This window comes from Onychostoma macrolepis, chromosome 05, assembly GCF_012432095.1.
Source record: "Onychostoma macrolepis isolate SWU-2019 chromosome 05, ASM1243209v1, whole genome shotgun sequence".
NCBI lineage: Eukaryota > Metazoa > Chordata > Actinopteri > Cypriniformes > Cyprinidae > Onychostoma > Onychostoma macrolepis.
Window position 1 is genome coordinate 29,569,055 of NC_081159.1, and position 9,763 is coordinate 29,578,817.

General features: G+C 38.4%; 2 protein-coding genes across 3 annotated transcripts; both read left to right on the forward strand.

Moving 5' to 3' along the window:
- On the forward strand, positions 1-5,816 carry LOC131541211 (uncharacterized). Of its 2 annotated transcripts, XM_058776815.1 has the most exons (5): positions 1-545; positions 637-693; positions 4,651-4,806; positions 4,956-5,048; positions 5,512-5,816. In XM_058776815.1, exons 1-5 carry the CDS (start codon positions 339-341, stop codon positions 5,812-5,814), a joined length of 816 nt encoding a protein of 271 aa, XP_058632798.1. In that variant the 5' UTR covers positions 1-338; the 3' UTR covers positions 5,815-5,816. The 2 variants fall into 2 exon arrangements, with proteins under 2 accessions (XP_058632798.1, XP_058632799.1); XM_058776816.1 differs by lacking the exons at positions 1-545; positions 637-693 and adding an exon at positions 4,199-4,319.
- Positions 5,817-8,692: 2,876 nt separating this feature from the next.
- LOC131540791 (uncharacterized protein F54H12.2-like) lies at positions 8,693-9,550 on the forward strand. Its single transcript, XM_058776048.1, has one exon. The coding sequence runs from the start codon at positions 8,693-8,695 to the stop codon at positions 9,548-9,550; it is 858 nt and encodes a 285-aa protein (XP_058632031.1).
- Positions 9,551-9,763: the final 213 nt, after the last annotated feature.

Genomic DNA, 9,763 nt, shown 5'->3' on the forward strand with positions numbered 1-9,763 from the left:
AGTGTGTTTTTGTGTTAGTACAATCTGCAGAAAGAGATATTCTGGATTTTGGTCACTGTTGTTATGTAACCTAAAATTTGTATTTTATTTTCCTGCACTTAAAGGCATACAGTAAATTACGGTTAAATTATCATTTAGTGAATCTTCTGGCATCAATTACGAATATCTACTGGTTGCTGAGATTTGCATGAACAGTTAATGCAAATGTACTATGACATTCTAGGCTGATCAGTATTTTTTTTAAGTTGGCCCATATCTAAAAATGGGTTTGGGGTGTAAAATTTGTAAATTTGAAACCAAAACACAAATAGCGTTGCTAAAACATTACAGGCTATACCATGGTCATGGTGGGCAACCAGTGCCATGCCTTTATCAAGACTGTTTTTGTTCTTTCAGAACATGGGGTAGCCTTAGATCACATTTATCAAGACATCACTCTAAGGGAACTCAGGAAAGATTCAGATCTGCAGAAAGTATCTCTTTTACTTGCCCTTGTTGCAATGCCAAGACAATCTCCACAGAAAGAGAATTATTTGAACACCTGGGTCGGCATTTGAAAAAACATGAGACTGTCATCTGTGTATTTCAGAACTGCAATTTCAGCACTAATATTTATGGTACATTTGCTTCCCACAGAAGCCGAAAACATACTCCTCACTCATTGACGGACTTCAAGGAAGACATAATAAAAAGGTTTGTAAGTTCAGCCAACACAGATCAACACAGTGATGTGGAAATTCAAGATAGGGAGCTGCCTGATGATGGTCAAGATGATGATAATGATGTGAGAGTTCTGCCAAACCACATTGAAAAAATGTTGGCTTTGTTGTTTCTAAAACTTGAGAGCACTTTTAATGTATCTAACAGGTGTATTGATGAGGTTGTTGAAGAGTTAAATTTCATATCTCATTCAGCATCAGGACCCATCATCAAACACATTTTACAGTCCTGCTTGAGGAAACATAATTGTGAGATTGATGAATCTGTTGTGTCAGACATGGTGACAGAGCTGTGTGTTGCAAATCCTTTTACCTCTGCCCTGAGTAGCAGTGGTCCCCTTTCTTCTGCCTACAAGAGAAGGTCTTATTATATAGAGCAGTTTGATGTGGTGGAACCAGTGGAGTATGTACTGGATAGGGAAGAAAATAGAAGCTTCCAGTATGTCCCCATTCTGAAGTCATTGCTTCAGGTTTTGAGTCAGAAAGAGATCCGGGATTTAATCTTAAAAAACAGAGAAGCTCAAAGTAACAGTGAAACTCAGTACAGGGCGTTTTCTGATGGCATTTACTACAAAACAAATGAGTTGTTTTCTGCAGAAGATCCTACGATTGCTATTATTCTCTATGTTGATGACTTTGAGATATGCAATCCTCTGGGAACATCAAGAAAGAAACACAAAGTGACAGCTGTGTACTGGGTGTTAGCTGATGTTCCTGCACTGCTCAGATCTTCACTGACCTCCATCTTCTTAGCAATTCTCTGCAAGGCTGATGATGTTAAGAGATTTGGTTATAGTACTGTACTTCAGCCACTGCTCAAGGATCTTGTGAGCTTGGAGGAGGAGGGCCTGTATGTTCCAGCATTAGGCAAAATAGTCAAAGGAACAGTGTTTTGTGTCGTGGCAGATAATCTTGGGGCACATTCCTTGGGGGGATTTGTTGAAAATTTCTCCGGTTCTTACATTTGCAGATTTTGTCAGGGTGATAAATCAAAGTTTCAGGTAGAAGAAGTCAGAACAGGGGCATTTCCTCTCAGAACTAAAGAACAGCATGAAATGCATATCCAGGCTGTGCAGGAGAATACAGACTTGACTCATGTCTATGGAGTCAAGAGGCACTGTCCACTTACGAAGAATCTAAAGCATTTCAACGTTTTATCAGGATACCCTCCTGATGTGATGCATGATTTGTTTGAGGGTATAGTCCCCCGAGAACTGGCTCTCTGTCTTCAAGTATTTATCAAAAATAAATACTTTACTCTTGATGAGCTCAACAAAGCCATTCAAATGTTTCCGTACAAATGGTCAGACAAGACTGATGCTCCACAGCAAGTCCCTCTGAATTTTGCAACAAAGAAAAGTGTTGGAGGGAATGCACATGAGAATTGGTCTTTGTTGAGATTCCTGCCCCTCCTCATTGGATCAAAAATCCCTGAGGGTGATCCAACATGGGAAGTACTTCTAGTGCTCAAAGACATAGTTGAGCTAGTTGTAAGCCACGTTCACACAGAGGAGACGATTTGCTACCTGGACAGTAGAATCTCTGAACACAAACACAGATTGCTCCAGGTTTTCCCAGAGGAAAAACTAATACCCAAACACCATTTCCTGGAACATTATCCAGAGTTGATCAGAGCCTATGGTCCACTAGTGTTACTGTGGACTATGCGGTTTGAAGCCAAACACAGCTTTTTTAAGCGTGTTGTCAGGCACACACAAACCTTTCGAAATATTCTCCTTTCACTCTCCATGAAGCATCAGCTGATGATTGCATATAACCATCATGATTCTAGTGTTGTAAAACCCATCTTACACTCCACAAATCTGGCTACTGTAGATGTTACTGTGCTAAGAGAAAACATCCAGAAAGCACTGCAAGCTAAATTCTGATGAACGACGTATTCAGATAGCCAATACAGTGTTTTACAGTGGCACAAAGTATGTAATTGGAATGGTTTTGGCTAATGGCTCGACAGGTGGTCTGACCGATTTTGGAGAGTTGATCCAAATAGTTGTTGTTAAGGGCACTCTTGTATTCATTCTGAAATCCTTGATTGCATGGTCAGTTGAGCATCTCAGGAGCTATGTTCTTGAGAAAACAGACACTGTGAAAGTGCTAGAGCCTGCAGAGCTGTCTGATATGTTCCCTTTATCACCTTATGTGTTTAGTGGAAAGAGCATTGTAACCCTGAAACGCTACATTTATGTTACTTAGATTGCCAACAAAACCTTGACTTGTCAAATTCAGAAGTCATAGTTGGAACAAAAAGCCACTTTATCACTTTTTCACAAGGATTAAGCCTGTTAGCATAGCCTACACTTACTTTTCAATAAGATTAACATGCAAGAAACAAATACAGTCCAACAGCAAAGTATGTTATATGGATGGTCCCCCAGTTATTGCTTGTGCAGACTTTGTATTTTCATTTAAAAAACAAACTAACGAAAAAAATAGTTTGGTGTAATGACCTTGCATTGAGCAGAGCCTCTACAACTCTGGGGGAACATTGCATTGTATTCTTACTGACATTTGTTGTTATTTTGTGTATTACAGATAATGCCGCAACCAGCTCATCTCCGAGTGATTCTTTCAGACCATGATGTCCAAAAACTGACATTACCTTCTGGAGTCCCCGGAACAGTTGAAGAACTTGAATCAGTTGTTCGAGATACTTATGGGATTTCTGTGAATTTCTGTTTGCATTACAAGGATGTTGATTTTGGCAATGATTTTTTTACCCTGCTTTCAACTTCCGATATCAAAGACAAAGACACAATCAAGGTTGTGTATGTCCTGGAACCCCCGACTGTAACTTTGACTTTAACAGATATAGACAGCTCCTTCACAAGTAATGATTGTCCCTCTCAGCCTTTCAATGATGCGTCCTCATCTGTGACCTCCAATGACACATTGCCCGTTTCTTCAGAATCGACTTCAGAAAACCTAACCTATCGGTCAAAGGGTTGGCCCTCAGAATTTCCAATTCCCCGTTTCTCTTCCAGTACAGAGATACTGCTTCAGTCAGGCAATGAAAAATACAGGTGTTCTGGGACTCGTCTTGATACAAAAGATCTTGTTTCAATGCTTCCAGACATTCTAGGAAAATTAGCTGAAGTCATTTTTGAATACACTGCATACCCATCAAGTGCCCACTTAAGTCAGGTAGCGGAGGCCCTGATCCAAAAACATCCCTGTCTCATAGAACCAGGGTCATTCAATGGTTACTAGGGCTGGATTCAACGACTGAAATACAAGATGAACAATTTTAGATCAAAACTTAGAGGAATTGGCTGTCCAGAAACTGTGGTGAACTCACTCAAGCGAAAACCAGCAGATGACCAGACTCCTGCTAAAAATGTTAAAAAGCCTAAAAAGGCTGAAGTTAATTACTTGCCTCCTCATCCTCAAGGTGAAAGCAGTGCGAGTTTGGAGCAAGAGAGAGTGAACCTTTTGCATGAAGTGACAAAAAAGAACAATTTCCAAGTTGTTGCTGAGAAAATGGGCAAGACATTCTCTCTTCGCAGACAAGAAATAATTTACAACACCCCTGAAATCAAGGATGTCATGGAGCGCTGGCCTGCGTTATCAGATGCTGCACAGGTAAGGTTTGTTCTCTCTTTGGAAGCGAAAAGAGTTTTGATTGTTTTCCCCATCTTCAGACAGCTATTGTTACAGTTTCAGAACTTTATCAGAAAATCACCTTGAAGTTATTTAAACAGGCTGCAGAAAATTCATCACCTTTGACTAAGTTCACTATTTAATTTTTAATTTGTAAATAAACAACACAGACATTGCAAACATAGTATTAATTGATGTTGCATTGAAAAAGTACTGAGAGCAGGCCTGAACACAGTATTATTTAATGTATAAGAACATATTACATGTAATGTGATGTTACATATGAAATGTTCTACCATTCCTGTTTATACAGATAAATGAAGAATTCAAAAGAATAACCACTGTAAGTCTTGAAGCCACCTTTATGGCCAAACTTGACAAGTGTACCCCAAAACTGATGGACCTGGCCTCATCAAAGGGAGGAGCTAAAGCAGAAAGAATCAGAAAGATCAGGGACATGCTTCTCGAGGTATTGTAAATTATTTAGACCATCACACTAGAATAATTTAGATTTGTGTTTAAAATGTCAAGTTGTTGTCATTCACCTGTTCAGATTAAAGTATATTTATTTACTGTTGGCACTTTCTCTTTATTCTTTTTTTCATTTTTATTAAATAGCACAATACAATTGAAGTACGGAGAGAAGTAGCTATCTGCTGCCTTGTTGTCTACCTTGGAGAGACAGAAGAGGACCTTTTCAAGGAGTTTGCTGTGAGTATTACAACATCTTGAATATAAAATGAAATCTTCACTTGGCACAGTGTAAACACACAGGGCAACAACGTGCTCCTGCACTGCAGTACACTGGCAACACTGGGTCTACCCAGGTCAATGATATCATAACAATGGTATGATTTATTTAGTTTAATAAAGAGATGTATGGAAAAAGAATTGTAAAAATGTGTATGGCTGTTGCTTTTCACTTAACCATTTGAATTATTTCATGAAACTTACTATTATTTTTATAATAAAATATTTTTGATCATTACTTATTGATGCAACCTATTTTGGCCATTTGAGTAACTAGGTGCATGGTCATTAAAATAAAAAAAGTTAAAATAGAACAAAGTTTCCAGTGATTAACTGAATTAAGTAAGATTAACTTAAAAATCAGCAATAATAATCCAATTCATTAGCTCTAACATGCTATCTATATTTTCTCTTGCTTTACAAGAACACACAAGAGTTTGAGGAAGACATTGAAAGGCAAGTGATGACAATTGCCATCATCGGTGATCAACCTACTTCAGGATGTAACCACAAGACGGCAACCATTGTGGTTGAGGGCATCAAAATCCTGAATGGAATGGATATCTCAAGGTGCTGTGCTCTGCTGATGGGCATAATATATGCTCTGAATCTGAGTTACCCCAAGGAACTTAAATATACCTGTGAAGTGTTTCAGAAGTTGTTTCTTGAACTTGATGGACTGAAACCCAGTGCAAAAGTAATGCGTCTGAAGAACAGTATTTTCTGAAATCTTGTTCACTTTTTTATTTTTATTTGAAGTCTACTGTAGGCTGATCTTTGTGTTATATTTCATACTGCTTGAAAAACTGAGGTTAATGTATGAACAGTATTTTCTGAAATCTCTACTTGTTCCAGAGGAAACTTTGTTCACTTTTTTTTTTTTTTGTAATTTGAAGTCTACTGTAAGCTGATCTTTGTGTTATATTTCATACTGCTTGAAAAACAGGTTAATATATGAACGTCAGTAGCATTTATATATGCTTGTTTGTGACAGTAGCAATCTTTGATGTTTTAAAAATGGGGTTTACTGTGAAGAAATAGTTTTAAAAAGTTTTACAGATTGTTTGACACTGTGGAAAAAATATGTAAATGCCAATAACTTTGCTGTGTTGGAATTTATTCATTGTGATGGCATAACTGAGTATGCATACAAATGTTTTAAAGGCAAATCTGTAGGGCCAGTTTGTTTATAATTTGTGGGGAGCACACATTAAAATTGTGCAAAGTGTAAAACTAAAATTGTGAAACTGCAGTTCAAAATAAAAAAAAAGGTTAACTAACAAAATTGTTGTTGAATTAATTAATTTCTTACAAGCAACTAAATGAATGGAAAAAAGAAAAGAAAAAAAAAGCTAAACAATTAAAGCAACTTAATTTTTTATAGGTTGTGAACTTGAAAACTTGCATTTATAATTATGGTAATTAAGTACATAACACTGAATTTATTTTAAAATTTATGTAAAAAAAATTGTTGGAACAACTTAATTTTTTCAAGTACTCAACTTACAAAATAAAGTTTATGCTACTTAAAAATACATCAGTAGTAAATAGGGCATGGCTTGTGACAAAAATGATTTATGACCCTTGATTTATGGCTTTTTTGACCTTTGTGACCTTTCCCCCTCCCCCACATAGCGACCACCCACATAGCGACCCCCCACGTCATGTTGACCCCTTGACCCCTTTAATGCGTTCCAGATGTGTGGAAATCAGAGAAGCGTGAAATTCCTACGTCATCCGGGGATGAGATATGTTGTTTGTACAAGTGTAAAACCATAAATGAGTTGTCAAGTGTTGGTTTGAAGATTTTACGGTGGGGGTTTGCCCATCTGTGGACCACGTGGTGGTTGCATTCCGAGGCCTGGTGTGTTATGGACTCTTTCTCTCTCTCTCTCTATGGGAGATGTATGTAAAAGGATAAGCAGATAAAATTTTATCAGGTCAGTTTTAAGACAGACATATATTCTGATGACTGTATAAAATGTAATTAAATAACACTCCTAATAATGAATTGGGAATGAATTAAAACCTTCTTACATTTTTTCTTCAAGAGAAAAAATATTTCCTCCGCTTGCAAGCATTACCATTCTACAAATGAGAGGTTTACAAAAAATTGTGTTTAGTTTAAGTTGGAAAAAGTTCTCTCACGCTCTTTATCTCTATATCTATGGAAAAATATATTGAATTTAAGGGTAAAAGCAGAATAAATAAACAATTTTAACAGGTCAGTTTTAAGACAGACAATAAAGAAATAAACCCTCTTACATTTTTCCAAGAGAAAAACATTTCCTCCTCTCGCAAGGAACCCCATTCTTCAAATGAAAGGTTTACCAAAAAATTTGTGTTTAGTTGGAAAAGGCATCTGTCTCCACCCTCACGCTCTTTCTCTCTATCTATGGAAAAGATATTGAATTTAAGGGTAAAAGCAGAATAAATAAAAAATTTTAACAGGTCAGTTTTAAGACAAAGATATATTCTGTTGGTTGTATAAAAATAATTTAAATAAAATAGGCAACATGACTAATAATGAGAAGGGATAAAAAATGTTTAGTTTAACAAATAAAATGATCTTACGTTTTCATGGTATACCAGTCGGCCTCAAATGAACTGATTACACAAATTGTGTTTAGTTTAAACTTTAATTATGCTCTCTGCAGAGTGAGCACGCTCCTGTGTGTATCTGTCTGTCTCTCTCTGTGTGTGTGTGTGTGTGTGTGTGTGTGTGTGACGCAGGACCCCCACCGCTCATGCCATTTCTGTCCGCTGCGAGTGAGAATGTTTTGCAAACATTTGATTTATTTATATACTTTAATGTTTCCCTAATACGTCTGAAGTCCTTATATTTTAACTTATTTCGCATCAAAAGTTTGTTTAAAAGTTTCTTATATCTTCAAATTGAATGTTTTTAAACTAAAAGATGTAACATTTCAGCAGTTTTATAGCGAAGCAATGGCTCTGTGGTTAACGTCGTTGCGACGTGATTAGATGATCGTTTTGATCGCTCATCTAATCCCGGCTCGGAAGGGCTTCAAAACTTTTTAATTTATTTATCTAAAATGACAACTAATCATCCCTTTAGGATACGAATTTAATGATGGCTATGTATATTTCGCCTGACTGCACCAGCAATGTTGGTCGTGTTTTAGAGATGGAACCGATCGCATAATTTTAGGTTTTATTTTAAGAAGGTTGTTTAAATAATAGTTCTGGTCTGGTTCTGGCAGCCGCGCCGAAATAAATTTTTTCTAATTAGACACGCTGTCCTGTTTATTTTCACAGACTTTTAGGCTCTGTTTATGAAAACATTAGGAAATTCGGAAATTAGTTGCGGCGAATATTTCAGACACCCCCCGTGTTTAAATCGTTTTAGTAGTTCTGTTTAGACTCTGAGAAAGAGTTTAGACCCTGCAAAAGTAGCCCTAATCAACTACCCGGGGGCTATTATATTTTCACAAGTTGACGTCAGTCTTGGTGACCGATTGATATCTCAGAGCTCGAGCACCTACCCTTACCGATGTATCATCGAGAGTCTTATCAACTACAGCAAAGATACGCTGGAATCGCTTTTCTCAGCCGGTCTGTTTTTCAAAGACACGGCGGGTCACATGGATGAAACCGATCCTGTGGGCCGTAACTCCGGTCTGACCAAGAGATCGCTCTACACCACCGGGAGCGGTGTTGTGGAGTTGCTGGCGCCTATTCACAGCGACATCTTCTTTCAAGAAAAATTAATGCTAAACGGCGTCGACATAAAAATACGAATGATCAGAGGCAAAGATGAATTCTGCCTGATGTCAGGGGAGGACGTAGCCTATAAACTAAATATTGTGTCGGCGTCCCTTTTCGTCAAGAAAGTGTCCGTATCACCGTCTGTGAGACTGGCGTATGCCCAGGCCTTGCTCTCGACCACTGCCAAGTATCCCATAGATAGGGTCTGTCTAAAAAATTTCTCCTTACCCGTAGGTTCCCGAGTATCAAATCAAGAAAATTTGTTTTTGGGGACCTTGCCAAAATCTATCGTTCTGGCAATGGTAGATAATGATGCGTTCACCGGGTCCTACGATAAAAACCCATTTGCGTTCAAACATTACAATTTGGAGTTCCTGGCCGTTTACGTAGACGGACAGCAATTTCCCGCCAAGCCTCTCCAGCCAAACTTTGCCGCAGGAGCGGCCGTACGAGAATTTTATCAGTTGGCGACCGCTACCGGGAGACATCTTAAAAATCAGGCTCTCTCTATCAACAGGGATGATTTTCTGAGAGGGTATTCGCTTTATGCCTTTAACCTCATGCCTGACGAAGACTGCGGTCAACACATATCGCTCATCAAGTCCGGGAATATCAGACTCGAAGCACGCTTCAGACAACCGCTGACGCATACTATTAATCTCATCGTTTACGCTGTGTTTGACAGCATCATCGAGGTGTCTAACCGCAGACAGGTCCTGGTCGATTACTACTGAACAGAAAAATGAACACGATACAACTCACGGCCATCATGGACAAAATTTCGTGTAACACTCATTTTCTCGGAGTTCTTCCGAGCAATCATCTGCCTGAAAGGCCGTTAAAGACCTTACCGGCGCTGGCTATCGTTAACACGGACCCTGCTGACCTGCCGGGACAGCACTGGGTCGCCGCTTATTTAACTCGAGAGGGTTCAGGGTGTTTTTCGA

Coding starts and splice junctions, on each gene's coding strand:
- LOC131540791 (XM_058776048.1), top strand. CDS start 8,693: ATGGATGAAACCGATCCTGTGGGCCGTAACTCCGGTCTGACCAAGAGA.
- LOC131541211 (XM_058776815.1), top strand. CDS start 339: ATGGTCATGGTGGGCAACCAGTGCCATGCCTTTATCAAGACTGTTTTT. Junction 694..4,650: donor AAGGAAGACATAATAAAAAG/GTTTGTAAGTTC, acceptor CTGTTTATACAG/ATAAATGAAGAATTCAAAAG. Junction 5,049..5,511: donor ACCTTTTCAAGGAGTTTGCT/GTGAGTATTACA, acceptor TTGCTTTACAAG/AACACACAAGAGTTTGAGGA.